General features: G+C 37.7%; 1 protein-coding gene across 7 annotated transcripts in view; it reads right to left on the bottom strand.

Annotated features, from left to right (window-relative positions):
* The window catches only part of SPICE1 (spindle and centriole associated protein 1), a 102,767-nt gene that overhangs the window by 18,051 nt on the left and 65,104 nt on the right, over positions 1-19,612 (bottom strand). For all 7 annotated transcript variants that reach the window (XM_058437501.1, XM_032150155.2, XM_032150156.2 and 4 more), the window contains exons 8-12: positions 12,197-12,336; positions 11,859-11,996; positions 11,235-11,500; positions 8,775-8,906; positions 3,777-3,924 (exon numbers count right to left, since the gene is read on the bottom strand). In XM_058437501.1, coding sequence (XP_058293484.1) covers positions 3,777-3,924; positions 8,775-8,906; positions 11,235-11,500; positions 11,859-11,996; positions 12,197-12,336 — 824 coding nt within the window. The remainder of the gene's footprint in view (positions 1-3,776; positions 3,925-8,774; positions 8,907-11,234; positions 11,501-11,858; positions 11,997-12,196; positions 12,337-19,612) is intronic.

Below are 19,612 nucleotides of genomic sequence, written 5' to 3'. Positions count from 1 at the left end.
GAAGAAGATGAGAGGATATTAGTACAATAGGAACAAAAAGAAACTATGAGCACATTTCAGGTACTTATTCTTAAATGCATCTCAGTAGAGTGCAAAATCCACATGAATCAACATAGCTCCACTTTCTAGGCTGTATCCTCCTCTGCCAATCATTCATGGGCAGGCTCCTGGGGGGCCAGTACTGAGAAGAAGTTACTATTTTTGAGAAAATCACTAAGGCCTCAAAGCCATGAAAAGTGAGCCACTGAGGGACTCCTAAAAAACCCTACGTGGCATTCCAGAGTTTGTCTTTTTTGTTTTTCTTTTTTTTCACACAGAGTCTCACTCTGTCACCCAGGCTGAAGTGCAGTGGAGCGATCTTGGCTGACTGAAGCCTCGACCTCCCAGGCTCCGGTGATCTTCCCACCTCAGCCTCCCGAGTAGCTGGGACTATAGGCATGCACCATCACACCCAGCTAATTTTTTGTATTCATTGTAGAGACGCAGTTCACCATGTTGCCTAGGCTGGTAGAATTTTTCACTATTTGTTATGGATAGCTTTTTAATGGTCATAACAAGTAACAAAATGGCTAAAATGGGGTATATTAATGCACTGACCTCCATATATGAGGCTCATTACAAAACAAGGAACTTCACAGGTCATGCATTATCACAACATAGTCACATTCCATATTATTTTAAAAGAGTTGCAAGAGCTGAAACTCAGGAAGATATTACATAAATCTTTGGTCTCACCAACATAAATCTTTCTTTTTCCACAGGCAATAACAAGAATTAACAATAATTCTACAATACATTTACTCCCAGCCCTTCTCACCTATAGGATAATTAAAAGCTTTCTCAGTAGTGAAGCTTAACTCAGATAACAGTAAAGCACTAACATATTCCTTGATTGAGATATTAATAGCAAGACTTGCCAGGTGCGGTGGCTCGTGCCTGTAATCCCAACACTTTGGGAGGCCGAGGCAGGCGGATCATGAAGTCAGGAGTTTGAGTCCAGCCTGGCAAACATGGTGAAACCCCGTCTCTACTAAAAACACAAAAATTAGCCAGGTGTGGTGGCAGGTGCCTATAATCCCAGCTACTCAGGAGGCTGAGGCAGGAGAATCGCTTGAAACCGGAAGGCGGAGGTTGCAGTGAGCCGAGATGGCGCCACTACACTCCAGCCTGGGTGACAGAGTGAAACTCCATCTCAAAAAAAAAAAACAAACAAAAAAAATAGCAAGACTCCACCAGAAGACAGAGATCTGCCCTAGCCACTGAGTTTACCTCATGCAAGTTACATTTTGGTCAGCCACTTCTTAGAATCCATCCTAAGAAAACGATTTTAAACACATAAAAAACACTTTTCTTACAGATACTCATCAAAGTCTTACTTAAAAGTAAAACACATGAAAAAACCGAAATGTCCAATTCAGCCTATAGCATATGATGGTACATGAGATGAAGGAAGAATTTCAAAACAACACTACCACACGTGAACAAAAGTTATGAATTTCTTTTTCCTTTTTTTTTTATTATTATACTTTAGGTTTTAGGGTACATGTGCACAACATGCAGGTTTGTTACATATGTATCCATGTGCCATGTTGGTGTGCTGCACCCATTAACTCGTCATTTAGCATTAGGTATACCTCCTAATGCTGTCCCTCCCCCCTCCCCCACCCCACAACAGGCCCCAGTGAGTGATGTCCCCCTTTCTGTGTCCAAGTGTTCTCATTGTTCAATTCCCACCTACGAGTGAGAACATGCGGTGTTTGGTTTTTTGTCCTTGTGATAGTTTACTAAGAATGATGTTTTCCAGTTTCATCCATGTCCCTACAAAGGACATGAACTCATCATTTTTTATGGCTGCATAGTATTCCATGGTGTATATGTGCCACATTTTCTTAATCCATCTATCGTCGTTGGACATCTGAGTTGGTTCCAACTCTTTGCTATTGTGAATAGTGCCGCAATAAACATACGTGTGCATGTGTCTTTATAGCAGCATGATTTATAGTCCTTTGGGTATATACCCAGTAATGGGATGGCTGGGTCAAATGGTATTTCTAGTTCTAGATCCCTGAGGAATCGCCACACTGACTTCCACAATGGTTGAACTAGTTTACAGTCCCACCAACAGTGTCAAAGTGTTCCTATTTCTCCACATCCTCTCCAGTACCTGTTGTTTCCTGATTTTTTAATGATGGCCATTCTAACTGGTGTGAGATGGTATCTCATTGTGGTTTTGATTTGCATTTCTCTGATGGCCATTGATGATGAGGATTTCTTCATGTGTTTTTTGGCTGCATAAATGTCTTCTTTTGAGAAGTGTCTGTTCATGTCCGTCGCCCACTTTTTGATGGGGTTGTTTGTTTTTTTCTTGTAAATTTGTTTGAGTTCATTGTAGATTCTGGATATTAGCCCTTTGTCAGATGAATAGGTTGCAAAAATTTTCTCCCATTCTGTAGGTTGCCTGTTCACTCTGATGGTAGTTTCTTTTGCTGTGCAGAAGCTCTTTAGTTTAATTAGATCCCATTTGTCAATTTTGGCTTTTGTTGCCATTGCTTTTGGTGTTTTAGACATGAAGTCCTTGCCCACGCCTATGTCCTGAATGGTATTGCCTAGGTTTTCTTGTAGGATTTTAATGGTTTTAGGTCTAACATTTAAGTCTTTAATCCATCTTGAATTAATTTTTGTATAAGGTGTAAGGAAGGGATCCAGTTTCAGCTTTCTACATATGGCTAGCCAGTTTTCCCAGCACCATTTATTAAATAGGGAATCCTTTCCCCATTGCTTGTTTTTGTCAGGTTTGTCAAAGATCAGATAGTCGTAGATATGTGGCATTATTTCTGAGGGCTCTGTTCTGTTCCATTGATCTATGTCTCTGTTTTGGCACCAGTACCATGCTGTTTTGGTTACTGTAGCCTTGTAGTATAGTTTGAAGTCAGGTAGCGTGATGCCTCCAGCTTTGTTCTTTTGGCTTAGGATTGACTTGGCGATGCGGGCTCTTTTTTGGTTCCATATGAACTTTAAAGTAGTTTTTTCCAATTCTGTGAAGAAAGTCATTGGTAGCTTGATCAGGATGGCATTGAATCTATAAATTACCTTGGGCAGTATGGCCATTTTCACGATATTGATTCTTCCAACCCATGAGCATGGAATGTTCTTCCATTTGTTTGTATCCTCTTTTATTTCATTGAGCAGTGGTTTGTAGTTCTCCTTGAGGTCCTTCACATCCCTTGTAAGTTGGATTCCTAGGTATTTTATTCTCTTTGAAGCAATTGTGAAGGGAGTTCACTCATGATTTGGCTCTCTGTTTGTCTGTGATTGGTGTACAAGAATGCTTGTGATTTTTGTACATTGATTTTATTTTTCTCTTTCCAAAACCATCTCTTCTGAATCTAGAGCACTGGGATTAAAAGTGCTAGCACTCTCATTGGTCTAGGTGTCCAGTTCTGCCACTTTCTACCTGTATGACTTTGCTAAGTTACCAACCCTCTCTCAGCCTCAGTTTCCTCTAAGGATAACACCAGTGGGGATAACAATAACATCTACCTCATCAGACTATTATGGCACAGATTGAAATTATGCATGTAAGACTTAACAAGTATCTGGCACAGAGCAAGCATCCAATATTACCTGGAGAAGTAGTGGCAATTATAGTAGTGACAATACTGTACATGCATAAATAGTCAATAAGTCTATATAAGTTTAGAGATTTAAGGTTTGGTTTGTTATCTAAGGCCATTAGGTAGTCTAATGACAGTCTGAGATAGTAAGACCACACTCACCTGGACTGTCCATAACTCTTCTACCTGTGGCTCCCCTTTCTGATGCCTGAATTTCTTGTCTGTTATTTATCACTGGACAGTTCTTAATAGCATGTGTGAGTGATATCAGTTGCTCATCTGTTGTGACCATGTACTGCTGAAGTCTTGCCTGGAGAGGAAAACATATGAAATAATATTAGCATATCAAACATCAAACCACCACCTAGAAAGCAAACCACACAAAGGATATGTGTGTATAATATCATATCAATAAATATCAAAGGATATGTATGTATAATATCATCATTTTAAATACTTCAGGAATTTGAGACTTCAAATTAAAGCAATGCTATTTATAACTATAAATATTCTAATAGTTCCATGATAGGGAAATGGTTAAGTAAATCATGAAACAGTAATTAGTAAATACCCTGCAATAACAATAAGAATTAACCTTTCTACAGGGCTTTCCATTTACAAAACCTCTTCATATAGATGTTTCAACGAACTCTTAAGCTACCCCCAAGAGACACAGATACATGAGGTGGAGGAAACAATGAATATTACCCAGGCATTTAAACTGATAAACGTGAACAGCACAAAATTCTGTATGTAATTAATATAAATATTAATTACAACTTGATTTTTACATATGTGCATGAGAGAGATAACACTATATTTTATATATGTATATAGATATTCTCATATTTGTCTGTGTGTGTGTGTATATATATATTTTTAATATTACATAAGGTTTTTGTTTTTATTTAAAAGATCACCCACAAAATACCATACCCATAGATTTATTTTCTGGCACAGAGCTGAATATGTTAAGTGTTTAGAATTCCATTCTTACATGTAAAAGTCAAACAGATTGCCCAGAAGGTTAGATGAATTTGTTTTGTTCTTACTCTTTTCTACAAGGATGATATAAGTAGGTCATCTAAAAACATCAGGTTTAATCACTACCACATCATGCTCATCTAAGTTATGTATTGGTGTTATGCAAATGTTCTTAGAAGTAGAGAAGATTGCAGGTAGAAGGAAGAAAAGGAGAGTTCTGTAAATTGCTGACACTCTGTAATAATGACAAAGTAAGAAAGTCCAAGGATGGCACTAGTAACAAACTTCTAAGCGTATATATCTCTCTCATGTATGCTTAGAGAGATACAGACATTTGATAAAAGTCAGCTGCAGCCAGACATCAGAAATATTATTGATAGTACTGCTGAATGAAGCATAGTAAACATTTTTATACAACCAGCCCAAATTTTTTCCCAAATTTCACACTCATATATCCAGTGGCCTACTCAACACCTCCATCTAGAACTCAAACAGACTTCTCAAACTTAAGATACCTAAAGCCAAATTCTTCCTCAAGCCTTCTTTACCTCATAAATGGCAACTTCATCATTTTAATTATTCAGTCCAAAACTTTGGAATTACCCTTGACTCTTTTCCAATATCCTCTACTTCACTCCATATCCAATAAATTAGCAGACTGCACTGGTCAGCCTTCAAAATATATTCATAACTTGACTACTTTTCACACCATCTCCCACTTGCACCCTAGACCAAGCTGCCATGTCTCACCTCAACTATTCCAATAATTCCTCATGTAATATTCTGCTTTTTGGCCACCTACTCTAGTCCCATACTGTTCTCAAACTGTTTGCTGAGGCACCTCAGGGCACTAAAGTGAACTTACAGGGGCACCAGGGGAAAATTTAAATCTTCAAGGGAAATAGTGGTGCTTGCCATCTATCGGACACTGGTGAACTATTAGCTCAGGACAGTTCACAGTTTCAATGTCAGATTGCATTACATTCCTTTTGAGGATACCAAATCTTCTCATGGCTGGGTTTTCAGCAGTTGCTAAGTTAAAAAAACAAGTTCTGGAGGAAAATCAGTGTGGAACAGGAAATAGGAATGATTGTGCCCCATATGATTCCAAGCTTTGAGAAGTGGTACAGTACTCAAAAGGTGCATATACCCCATTAGTAAATAATTGTAGTTATTTAAGAGAAAGTATTACTTTTTCTCAAATAGCCCCTCAGTTGTTAGGACATAGTTGTCTGGCCTTAACAACTTAGTAAGTAGAACTGTTTTTGGCCTAGTAGAACTGTTTTGTTATAAGACACTGAGGGCACGTGACCCAAGAAAGGGAACCAATCTCTGATCCAGTTTCAACACAGCCCAGAGTGATCCTCTTAAACCCAAGACAAATCACATCTCTTCTCTTTAGTGGTTTCCCATCTCACTCAGCATAAAAGCCCGTATCTTTAACCAGCATGCAAGGCGCTATGTAATTGGGCTTACCTGATCTTGTCTCCTGCCTCTCTCTCTTCCTCATACTCTACTCTTGCCACACTGATCTCCTTGATGACTCTAAGCTCACCAGTCACACTCCCACCACAAGACCTTCGCACTTGCTTTTCCTCTGCCCAGACTGTTCTTCTCTCAGCTACCCACATGCTCACTCCTCGCCTCTTCCAGTCTTGGCTTAAATGTTACTTCCTCAGACAGGCATGGCCCATCTCATTTGTAACTGCATCCTACCCGATCCTATACATTTCCTATGCCTTTATGTGCTTTATTTTTCTTCGAAGTACATATCACCATCTAACTTACTATACTTCAACTTTTTGTTTTTAGGATTTACTTAGAATGTAAGCTCCATGAAGGTAAAGTTTTCTATATTTTGTTCACTATTCTATTTCCTGTACCTAGAACAGTACCAGGTCCACAGCGGGTATTCAACAAAGATTTGTTGAGTAAATTAGTACATTTAAAAACTGCACATCTTCCCAGGAGAATTAAAAACATACATTCTGCAAAAATATGTATATGAATGGTCATAGCAGCATTATTCATAACAGACAAAACATAAAAATGACCCAAATGTTCATTAACTAATGAAGGGATAAATAAAATATGGTATATCCATACAATGGAATCTTATTGGGCAATACAAAGGAATTAAGTACTGATACATGCTAAACATAAATTAACCTTAAACATTATGCTAAGTGAAAGAAGAGCACATATTACATTATTCCATTTCTATGTAATATCTATATTAGGCAAATTCACAAACACAAAAAGTAGATTAGTGGCTGCCAGGAGCTGGCGAGAAGAGTGACTTCTAAAGGGTACAGAATGGCCTGGCGTGGTGGCTCACGCCTGTAATCCCAACACTTTGGGAGGCCAAGGCAGGCGGATCACGATGTCAGGAGATCGAGACCATCCTGGCTAACACGGTGAAACCCCGTCTCTGCTAAAAATACAAAAAATTAGCCGAGTGTGGTGGCGGGCGCCTGTAGTCCCAGCTACTCAGGAGGCTGAGACAGGAGAATGGCATGAACCTGGGAGGCAGAGCTTGCAGTGAGCTGAGATCACGCCACTGCACTCCAGTCTGGGGGACAGAGCGGGACTCTGTCTCAAAAAAAAAAAAAAGGGTACAGGATTTCTCTCTGGAGTGCAGAAAATGTTCTGGATTTAGATAATAGTGCTGGCATACAACTTCAAATATACTAAAAACACTGATTTGTACATTTTAAAAGTGTGGAGGACTTAATGGTATGTGAACTATATTATCAAATTTGTATGTGGTTTGGGTTTTTTGTTGTTTTTTTTTTTAGAGACAGGGTCTCACTCTGTCACCTAGGGTGGAGTGTAATGGCAAAATCATAGCTCACTGCAGCCTCAAACTCCTAGGCTCAAGTGATCCTTCTGCCTCAGTCCCCCAAGCAGCTCGGACTATAGGCACATGCCACCATGCCCAGCTAATATTTTTATTTTTTGTAGAGACAGGTCTCACTCTGTTACCCAGGCTGATCTCAAACTCCTGGCCTCAAGTGATCTTCCCACCTTGGCACCCAAAATGTTGCGATTAAAGGTGTGAGCCACTGCATCTGGCCCTATATTATCAATTTTAAAAAATTATACATCTACATCTAATGTCCATTAACACAAACATAATTTATCTTCTAACTATTACTTGTCTAGTCTCTTCTGGCTGATAAATAAAAGTAATAATAACCACCATATGAGAACAAAAAAGATGAATAAAATAGACTGTGTACACTCAAGAAGAACACAGTCTCAGTAACAAGTACACATATAAGTATAAAATAATTTGATAAATGCAGTAATACCAATATCCAGACAGTATCAGAAGTGCACAAAGAAGCAAGGTGCAGTGGCTCATGCCTCTAATCCCAGCACTTTCGAGGGCCAAGGCGGGCGAATAGCTTGAGCCCCAGTGTTCGAGACCAGCCTGGGCAACATGGTGAAACCCCATCTCTACAAAACATAAAAAGTTAGCTGGGTATGGTGGTGCGCACCTGTAGTCCCAGTGACTTGGGAGGCTAAGGTGGGAGGATCACTTGAGCCCAGGAGGTCCAGGCTGCAATGAACTCATGCCACTGCACTCCAGCCTGGGTGACAGAGTGAGACACAATCTCAAAAAAAAAAAAAAAAAGGCACAAAGGAAGAATGCTCAATGCAGCATGGAAGCAATAGGTTTTCCAGAAGAGAACTGTATAAGTCTTTTAAAAAAGAAAAGGAGCAATTAGTCAAGCAGCAAAGAGGACTTTATGTAACAAATATGAAGATACTGTGAACAACTGTAAATGGCATCTGATGTGACTGCAAAAGGACTCCTCAAAGGCTATCTTCTGCTGTTTTGAAATTAAAAGTGGCTATCATAATACTCATTTCACATTTTGGGTTAACTACTGTAACACTTGTAGTTATAATTTAAATGCAGACTCTGTCTTCCCACTAAATAGTAAGTCTCTTAAAGACAGGGAGACAGTCCATATACTACTTCCAAGCTTCTACTATAGTACTTATAAGTAATAAATGTTCAATAATACCTACCACTGATGATAATAATGACTGATAAGTAATCACATCAACAAAGTTAAACCAAAAGCAACTCTAAGAGAATCCAGTACATGTTTAAAGATGTTTTATACCACTGAACACATAAAAATTGGGATCTCATCTGAGTACCTGTGTAGCAGCATTTTCTTCTCTAAGACGAAGAATTTCAGCTGTCAGAGCATCAATGAGCTCTCGATGATCACCTAATACTTGTTCCAGTTGTTGCCTTGTCTCTACTTCTTTACGTAGCTGGATCTCACTCTACAAAAAAATATCAAATAAACTTCCACCAACAGCATCACATGTTGAAAACTAAAAGTTTGCACTCAAAGCTGGCAAAGAAGATATTTACAAAGAAGCATATATTATGTGACAGTAATGACAAAGATTTTTATTAAAAGGTTTATTATAGTTAAAGAAAATGTGCTGCTTTATCCTCCTCCCTTCTTTAAATAGAATAAAATGAACCAAATGCTATATAAAATTAAGTAACTACATTTTTTCTAAAAAGAAAGTAGAGGGATATACATATACATATTATTTGAATATACACTGACCATCTCTAGAAAGATACACTGGTATCTGGAATAATAGTTGGCTATAAGTAAGCAAACGCGCTAGCTGGAAGTTAGTGATGAGAGTTAGTACAATCTGCTGTTATCTTTGAATTTCATTACATGTGACTATATCGCCAATTCAAAAATTTATGGTTAAAATATAATTTAAAATAAATGACTACAACTTTAAATGGTTTAACTTTGTAAAACAAGTGATCAGCTTAAAAGTATACACTTCCGGCCAGGCGCAGTGGCTCACGCCTGTAATCCCAGCACTTTGGGAGGCCAAGGCGGGCAGATAACGAGGTCAAGAGATCGAGACCATCCTGGCCAACATGGTGAATGAAACCCCGTCTCTACTAAAAATACAAAAATTAACTGGGCGTGGTGGCATGCGCCTGTAGTCCCAGATACTCAGGAGGCTGAGGCAGGAGAATCTCTTGAACCCAGGAGGCGGAGGTTGCAGTGAGCCAAGATCACGCCACTGCGCTCCAGTAACAGAGCAAGACTCTGACTCCAAAAAAAAAAAAGTGCATGCTTCTAAGCCTGTATTACTTTCCAAGAGCCAGAAGTATACTCCCAAAGATTCCTGAGTTAAGGGTGAAAGAATGTTAAGGTTTTAATAGGTCTGACAATACAACCAATCTTTCATTAAAAAGTTAATTTTAGGGTCAGGTGCAGAGGCTCACGCCTGTAATACCAACACCTTAGGAAGCCAAGGTGGGCAGATCGCTTTGAGCTCAGGATTTTGAGACCAGCCTGGGCAACATAGTGAGACTCTGTCTCTACAAAAAAATACAAAAATTAGCTGGGTGTGGTGGCATGCACTGTGGTCCCAGCTACTTGGGAGGCTGAGGCTGGAAAACCACTTAAAACCGGGAGGTGGAGGTTGCAGTGAGCCGAGATCATGCCACTACTGCACCCCAGCCTGGGCAACAGAGTGAGACCCTGTTTCAAAAAAAAAAAAAAGCAATTCAATTTTAGGAAGACAGCTCTAGAGAAACTGAAACATCTGTATTAAGGTGGTAAATCTATCTTATGAAATAATAAAGTTTCCTTAAACATTTTTGTCATATTTGTATAACAGGCTTAAGTACATAACAGTTTAAATAGATTTTCAAAGATGCAACACATAGCTAACTCTAATTCTGTGGCATTCTGTGGATGATTATTTGAAATCAAATTAAACAAACAATTCTTTTTTTTTTTTTTTTTTTGAGACAGTGTCTCGCTCTGCCACCTAGGCTGGAGTGCAGTGGCACGATCTCGGCTCACTGCAACCTCCGCCTCCCGGGTGAAAGTAATTCTCCTGTCTCAGCCTCCCCAGAAGCTGGGATTACAGGCGCCCGCCACCATGCCCAACTAATTTTTGTATTTTTTGTAGAGACAGGGTTTCACCATGTTGAGGCCAGGCTGGTCTTAAACTCCTGACCTTCCGCCTGTCTCAGCCTTCCAAAGGGCTGGGATTATAGGAATGAGCCACTGCGCCCAGCCAAACAAACAATTCTTGCTTATTTTATAAATTATTTTTACAACAATAAAACATCTCCCACTTAGACACTGAAGCCATATGTGAGTTTCCAGACATACAGGGAACATGAAGAATTCTCCCACGTATCAAGTCTACCGATTACAGGCAATGCCACTCTCCAAACTGAACGTGGGAGTAGGAAGCAGAGAATAGCAATAGAATGCAGACACAGTTAACAGTTCTATTTAATCTACAACTGTCAAACAGTAATATTTAATATTAGCACAAGATATAATTATATTAATGGCAGATTTACCCTACTAATTATAATTTGCTACAGCTCTTATTAAAATTAAAATCACTTATGTGAGCATGTATCAACCAACGGCAGAAAAGATTTAAAGGATAAGCCTTTACTGCAGATAATCTAAAACTGAGGTATTTTAAACAAAGCTATTCAAATTTGACTGTACTTTATTTGGAGGTTGCAATAAATGGAAAAGAAAAAAAACTCATGCATTTCTGCCCGAAGAGAAGACTCTAATAACCTAATGTTCTTACCTCTTTAAGGTACCGAACCAGGCGACAGAGGGAGCTCACCAGCGACAAAGTGAAGCCTGTAAGACCCTGACTGCTCTGCAGTCCCTTGACCTCGCGACCTGTCCACCGCTCATATTCTTCCATTTCGTGTTCCACTTCATGTATCATGTGTTTGAGGACATCCAGGTTGGAATTAGTCCTATTTGGTAAGTCTGCAGAGGTTGTGCTACCTGATAACATGTTTTTCTTCGGCTTGGAAAGAGCATGCAAATTCGGTTTTCTTTTCACTGATAATGAGAGAAGTCATTCTATTTTAAGACCAGGAAAAATTATGACTAGAAAACCACTAGAAAAACCTTTGACTACTGTTCACAATTTATAAAAGGCTTTTATAGACGATATCACCATTTCTCTCATAAAAATTACACAGTTTAAACCAGATCTACACTAGCTATAATGAATGCACTAGAACCACTGTTCCAGAGTTGCATGTGGTAGGAGACATTTCTTAGCCACCATTCAACAAACTTTTAGTTGGAACCATGTGGATGAGATTTAAGGGAGAAAAACATTGACTAAGAGATTAAGACAGCTGTATCAAGTTACATGTTTAATAATTCATCTTTGTAAATTAAGGGACTGAACCTTTATTTAACAGCTGTTTTTGCTTCCTTGAGTTCAGCACATGTCCCACAACACAGCTTGAGTCTAGAGTCTCAGTAGATTCTTCAGGCTGAAGCCTGGTTTGGAGTCTCTTGACAGCATTGGTAGCATTCAGAGCAGCTAAAAGGAAGAACATTTCCAAAAGTAACTCAAGTGAACAAACTTCTTAAGAAAGTATTTCAACTGACAGATCCATCAGTATTTTAGTCAATTAGGCTAAGGCAGTCAAAACTCAAATTAACATTCCTTTAAAAATTACTGCATTCAAGAATGAACCTAATAAAGCTGGCAACTACAAATAATGCAAAAAGGAAACAAACCTCTTTGTTCCCCTGATGAAAGGGCAGATGATGGCGTTCCTGGAGGAGTTACTTGTGACTGGGTTGCTATTTTCTGCTGAATATCAGTCCACAACTTACGAATTAACTCAGAATTCTCTTCCGTTAGTTGCTGGAGAAACCTATAAATTACAGGACAATAAGCTACATTAGAATTACAATATAAATATAATATAAATATAACTTAAATGATAGCAGGCATTTAATTTATATTTATATTATCTATATTATAAATTAATTATAATTTATATTTATATTATCTATATTATAAATTAATTATAATTTATATTTATATAATTATAAATTTAATTTCTATATAAATATGCATATAAATTTAATTATAATTTAATTATTAATTATATATAATTATATAATATATTTTATAATTATATATAATTAACAATTTAATTATATAAATTAAATTATATTTATATTATTTAATTTATATGTATATTATATTAATTTATATAAAAAATAGGTGCTATCATTTAAACTGTTCAGTTACATGATTGATTTGAAGGAGCTTTTAGTAATTCATAGTCAAAGAAAAAACACTACTCACTTTAACTTATAAGACAGATAGCAAAAATGCCTATCACCTTAGTGTTAGAAAGAATCATTCCATCTGCCTCCCAGTTTCCCACCTACCTTGGTCCCTAACACAGGCATGTTTGCCCTTTCTGCAGTTTTGTAGTATGGCTCCATCCTCCTCTCTCTTTCTCTAGAGTAAAGTAATTAAGCATATATGGCTCAGCCCCTTTTGGTTTCTTGGTCCTACAAAGGAGCCTGTCCACAGAGCAGCCAGTCTCTGCTCATCAATGAAGTAAATTGACCACAGCATATGCTGTCCCTGTGTGTCAGGGAGGGGCTAGATAGAGTGAGAAGAGGCGCTGCAGTTTAGGGGTTAGTAATTACAAGCACATTGGTTACAGAGCTAAGCATTATGCTACAAACATTTTTATCACTGATAAGGTTGATATGTTAATTTTCAACTATCTGATTCATTTGTCTATTTCTCAAAGTGCTGAAGGTACAGCCTACCTTCTTCTGGAGGCTTAGTATAAAAGCAAGAACAAAGAGATAAATGGAGGGAAAAACTTTAAGCAAAAGGAACCAGGACTTGATGTTTTGAGAAGTTTTCAGCCTGTCCAAATTGCAAAAGACTAGTAAAGTCGCTGTTAGGAAAGTATACTCTGGAGAGAAGGGCTAGAGTATGGCTGAATGACCTCTTGCTAGTTCTGAAGAGAGAAAGCATGTGATTCATGGATCCTCCCAATGATGTCAGAAGAAGCTAACAATAAAGATGGGATTTTCCAGGAAAGATCTGTCTATGGAGTAGATGACCATGACATACACAAGACACAAGATCTTTTGAGAATATTATACCAACAGAAATACTGCTAGCTTGAATCGAAAGACACAAAGGCAGGACGAAATGAAGGAAGGGTGCTAGACTCCAAAAATTCTACGGACTCCTTTTCTCAGTCTCTGGAACCATCAGTCTACTCTCTATCTTCCTAAGTTCAATTGTTTTAATTTTTAGCTCCCACAAGTAAGTGAGAACATTGGCCAGAGCTGCAGATCCATAGGCACAGAGGCCAAAGCCAGAGCCACAGGCACAGAGGGCAGAGCCATGGATCCAGAAGGGTAAAGACTCAAGTCACAGAGCATTAGTCCTAATAGTATTTGCCTGTACTATTAGGCTCTGGAAATTTTTTTTTAAATCTTCTATTAGACAATTCTTAAGTAAACATGAAAATATAAACTGAAATTTGTAGTAACAAAACACTACATATCAGAATGTATGGTACATATTTATAGTAGTGATCAGAGTAGAATTCAGAGCCCTAAACATGTTTATCAATTAAAAATAAAAGAATGAAAATGAATGTATTAAATTCTCAACTAGGGTTACTAGAAAAACAAAGTAAACAAACAAACAAAAAAAACGCACAAGGAAGGAAATAAAGATAAAAGCAAAAATTGATGAGGAAAACTAGACCTCTAACTAATAAATTAAAAATGTTAGTTCTTCGAAAAATTCATAAAATAGGCAAACTGCTAAATAACCTAATTTTAAGAAAGAGAACCAAAATAAATGATTGAGAGCAAGTAAGCACTAAAACAAAATTTTTTTAGAAGTATGGAGATTATTGGCACATCTCTATAGAAATACACTGATTAACCTAGATGAAATGAAAAATTTCCTAAGAAAACATAACTTATAAAAATTGGCTTGAGAAGAAATAGAAGCTTAAATAAACAAGCAAAGTTATTATGGCACTTCCCCACACAAAAAAAAAAAGCACCATGCACAAATAGTCTCAAAGGAGGAAAGCTATCAGCCTCAAAAAACAGTCTCAGTGCTATATAAATTGTTCCAGGACTTAAAAAATTAGAAAAATCTTCTAGATGGTTTTTATGAAATCAAGTATCACATTGTTACCTCAATCTGATAAAGGCTGCAGACACAAAAAAACTACAGAGAATATCATTTATAAATTTTAACACAAGAATACTAAATAAAATATTAACAAACAACCTCCAATACTCCATTAATGAAAATAACACATTATGGCCAAATAGAATTTATTGCAGAAATGCAAGGATAGCGCAGTATTAGGAAACTCATAACATAATGTACCATATTGAGACATAAGCAGAAAACATATGATTATCTCTATAGATATTGAAAAAGTCTGATAAAATTAACACTTACTACTGATTAAAATAAAACAATCGAGAAAACAAGAATTGATTGGTATTTCCTTGGCATTGTTTAAAAAAAAAAATGTATCTGGGTATGGTGTTTGCACGCCTGTAGTCCCAGCTACTAGAGGCTGAGGGAGGCTGAAGTGAGAGGATCACCTGAGCTGTGATCACGCTACTGCACTCTGGCCAGGGTGACAGAGTGAGACCCTGTCTCAAAAAAGACTAAAAATAACAATGATTTTAAAAATTTAAAGAAAGAAAAAAGACCTCAGTACTAAAGCCAGTACCTTACTTAAGAGGAAACAATAGAAGCATTTTCATACAATCAGAAACAAGGCAAGGATCCCCACTATCTCCATTATTATTGAACACTGTCCTACAACTAATGAAATACACAAAAGAAACCAATTAGAGGTGAAAGACTTAGATAACAAGGAAAACAATGTCTATTTGCAGATGAGATGACAGTCAACCTAGAAACCCCTAGAAAATCAGTGCTAAAACTAATCCAACCAAGATTCAATAAAGTAGCAGAATATCAAGGCAACACATGGAAATCAGTAGCTTTCATAAAAACAAAGAATAACTAGTTAGGAGGTATAATGGAAGACAAAATTCCATTTAAAAGAATAACAAATGTCCTGAATGGTATTGCCTAGGTTTTCTTCTAGGGTTTTTATGGTTTTAGGTCTAACATGTAAGTCTTTAATCCATCTTGAATTACTTTTTGTATAAGGTGTAAGGAAGGGATCCAGTTTCAGCTTTCTACATATGGCTAGCCAGTTTTCCCAGCACCATTTGTTAAATAGGGAATCCTTTCCCCATTGCTTGTTTTTGTCAGGTTTGTCAAAGATCAGATAGTTGTAGATATGCAGCATTATTTCTGAGGGGTCTGTTCTGTTCCATTGGTCTATATCTCTGTTTTGGTACCAGTACCATGATGTTTCGGTTACTGTAGCCTTGTAGTATAGTTTGAAGTCAGGTAGTGTGATGCCTCCAGCTTTGTTCTTTTGGCTTAGGATTGACTTGGCAATGCAGGCTCTTTTTTGGTTCCATATGAACTTTAGTTTTTTCCAATTCTGTGAAGAAAGTCATTGGTAGCTTGATGGGGATGGCATTGAATCTATAAATTACCTTGGGCAGTATGGCCATTTTCACGATATTGATTCTTCCTACCTATGAGCATGGAATGTTCTTCCATTTGTTTGTATCCTCTTTTATTTCACTGAGCAGTGGTTTGTAGTTCTCCTTGAAGAGGTCCTTTACATCCCTTGTAAGTTGGATTCCTGGGTATTTTATCCTCTTTGAAGCAATTGTGAATGGGAGTTCACTCATGATTTGACTCTCTGTTTGTCTGTTATTGGTGCACAAGAATGCTTGCGATTTTTCCATTCAGGACATAGGCATGGGCAAGGACTTCATGTCTAAAACACCAAAAGCAATGGCAACAAAAGCCAAAATTGACAAATGGGATCTAATTAAACTAAAGAGCTTCTGCACAGCAAAAGAAACTACCATCAGAGTGAACAGGCAACCTACAGAATGGGAGAAAATTTTTGCAATCTACTCATCCGACAAAGGGCTAATATCCAGAATCTACAATGAACTCAAACAAATTTACAAAAACAAACAACCCCATCAAAAAGTGGGTGAAGGATATGAACAGACACTTCTCAAAAGAAGACATTTATGCAGCCAAAAAAACCACATGAAAATATGCTCATCATCACTGGCCATCAGAGAAATGCAAATCAAAACCACAGTGAGATACCATCTCACACCAGTTAGAATGGCCATCATTAAAAAGTCAGGAAACAACAGGTGCTGGAGAGGATGTGGAGAAATAGGAACACTTTTACACTGTTGGTGGGACTGTAAACTAGTTCAATCATTGTGGAAGTCAGTGTGGCGATTCCTCAGGGATCTAGAACTAGAAATACCATTTGACCCAGCCATCCCATTACTGGGTATATACCCCAAGGACTATAAATCATGCTGCTATAAAGACACATGCACACGTATGTTTATTGTGGCACTATTCACAATAGCAAAGACTTGGAACCAACCTAAATGTCCAACAATGATAGACTGGATTAAGAAAATGTGGCACATATACACCATGGAATACTATGCAGCTATAAAAAATGATGAGTTCATGTCATTTGTAGGGACATGGATGAAGTTGGAAACCATCATTCTCAGCAAACTATCACAAGGACAAAAAAACAAACACTGCATGTTCTCACTCATAGGAGGGAAGTGAACAATGAGAACACATGGACACAGGAAGGGGAACATCACACATCGGGAACTGTTGTGGGGTGGGGGGAGGGGGGAGGGATAGCATTAGGAGATATACCTAATGCTAAATGACGAGTTAATGGGTGCAGCACACCAACATGGCACATGTATACATATGTTACAAACCTGCACGTTGTGCACATGTACCACAAAACTTAAAGTATAATAATAATAAAATTAATTTTTTAAAAAGCACAAGGAATATTTACCAAGGGAAAAAAAAGAATAACAAAAGCCCCAAAATACTTAGGAATAAACTCAATAAGAAATAAGCAAAATCTATATGAGAGAAATGTTAAGACACTGCTGAAAAACAGAAAAGTAGACTTTTTTTTTCCTAGTTGTTTTCTTTTATTATTATTATACTTTAAGTTCTGGGGTATACGTGCAGAATGTGCAGTTTTGTTACATAAGTATACACGTCCCATAGTGGTTTGCTGCACCCATCAACCTGTCACCTACATTAGGTATTTCTCCTAACGCTATCCCTCCACTAGCCCCCCCACCCTCCAACAGGCCCCAGTGTGTGATGTTCTCTTTCCTGTGTCCATGTGTTCTCATTGTTCAACTCCCACTTATGAGTGAGAACATGCAGTGTTTGGTTTTCTGTTCTTATGTTAGTTTGCTGAGAATGATGGTTTCCAGCTTCATCCATGTCCCTGCAAAGGACATGAACTCATCTTTTTTATGGCTGCATAGTATTCCATGGTATATATGTGCCACATTTTCTTTATCCAGTCTATCATTGATGGACATATGGGTTGGTTCCAAGTCTTTGTTATTGTGAATAGTGATGCAATAAACATGTGTGCATGTATCTGTATAGAATGATTTATAATCCTTTGGGTATATACCCAGTAATGGGATTGCTGGGTCAAATGTTATTTCTAGTTCTAGATGGTTGAGGAATCGCCACACTGTCTTCCACAATAGTTGAACTAATTTACACTCCCACCAACAGTGTACAAGCGTTCCTGTTTCTCCACATCCTTTCCAGCATCTGTTCTTTCCTGACTTTTTAATGATCGCCATTCTAACTGGCGTGAGATGGTATCTCATTGTGGTTTTGATTTGCATTTTTCTGATGACCAGTGATGATGAGCTTTTTTTCATATGTTTGTTGGCTGCATAAATGTCTTCTTTTGAGAAGTGTCTGTTCATATTCTCCACCCACTTTTTAATGGGGTTGTTTTTTTCTTGTAAATTTGTTTAAGTTCTTTGTAGATTCTGGATACTAGCCCTTTGTCAGATCGATAGATTGCAAAAATTTTCTCCCATTCTGTAGGTTACCTGTTCACTATCATCATAGTTTCTTTTGCTGTGCAGAAGCTCTTTAGTTTAATTAGATCCTCTTTGTCAATTTTGGCTTTTGTTGCCATTGCTTTTGCTGTTTTAGACCTGAAGACTTTGCGCATGCCTATGTCCTGAATGGTACTGCCTAGGTTTTCTTCTAGGATTTTTATGGTTTTAGGCCTTACGTTTAACTCTTTAATCCATCTTGAGTTAATTTTTGTATAAGGTGTAAGGAAGGAGTCCAGTTTCAGTTTTCTGCATATGGCTAGCCAGTTTTCCCAACATCATTTATTAAATAGGGAATCCCTTCCCTATTGTTTGTCTCGGGTTTGTCAAAGGTCAGATGGTTGGAGATGTGTGGTGTATTTCTGAGGGCTCTGTTCTGTTCCATTGGTCTATATATCTGTTTTGGTACCAGTACCATGCTGTTTTGGTTACTGTAGCCTTGTAGTATAGTTTGACGTCAGGTAGCGTGATACCTCCAGCTTTGTTCTTTTTGCTTAGGATTGTCTTGGCTATGCAGGCTCTTTTTTGGCTCTATATGAAGTTTAAAGTAGTTTTTCTAATTCTGTGAAGAAAGTCAATAGTAGCTTGATGGGGATGGCATTGAATCTATAAATTACTTTGGGCAGTATGGCCATTTTCATGATATTGAGTCTTCCTATCCATGAGCATGGAATGTTTTTCCATTTGTTTGTGTCCTCTCTTATTTCCTTGAGCAGTGGTTTGTAGTTCTCCTTGAAGAGGTCCTTCACATCCCTTGTAAGTTGTATTCCTAGGTATTTTATTCTCTTAGTAGCAATTGTGAATGGGAGTTCACTCATGATTTGGCTCTCTGTTTGTCTGTTATTGGTATATAGGAATGCTTATGATTTTTGCACATTGATTTTGTATCCTGAGACTTTGCTGAAGTTGCTTATCAGCTTAAGGAGATGTGGGGCTGAGACAATGGGGTTTTCTAAATATACAATCATGTCATCTGCAAACAGAGACATTTTGACTTCCTCTTTTCCTATTTGAATGCCCTTTATTTCTGTCTCTTGCCTGATTGTCGTGGCCAGAACTTCCAATACTATGTTGAATAGGAGTAGT

This window comes from Hylobates moloch, unplaced genomic scaffold, assembly GCF_009828535.3.
Source record: "Hylobates moloch isolate HMO894 unplaced genomic scaffold, HMol_V3 SCAFFOLD_4, whole genome shotgun sequence".
In the NCBI taxonomy this organism is placed as follows: Eukaryota; Metazoa; Chordata; class Mammalia; order Primates; family Hylobatidae; genus Hylobates; species Hylobates moloch.
Note: the sequence above shows the minus strand (reverse complement) of the source record. Positions and strands in the feature narration are given on the sequence as shown.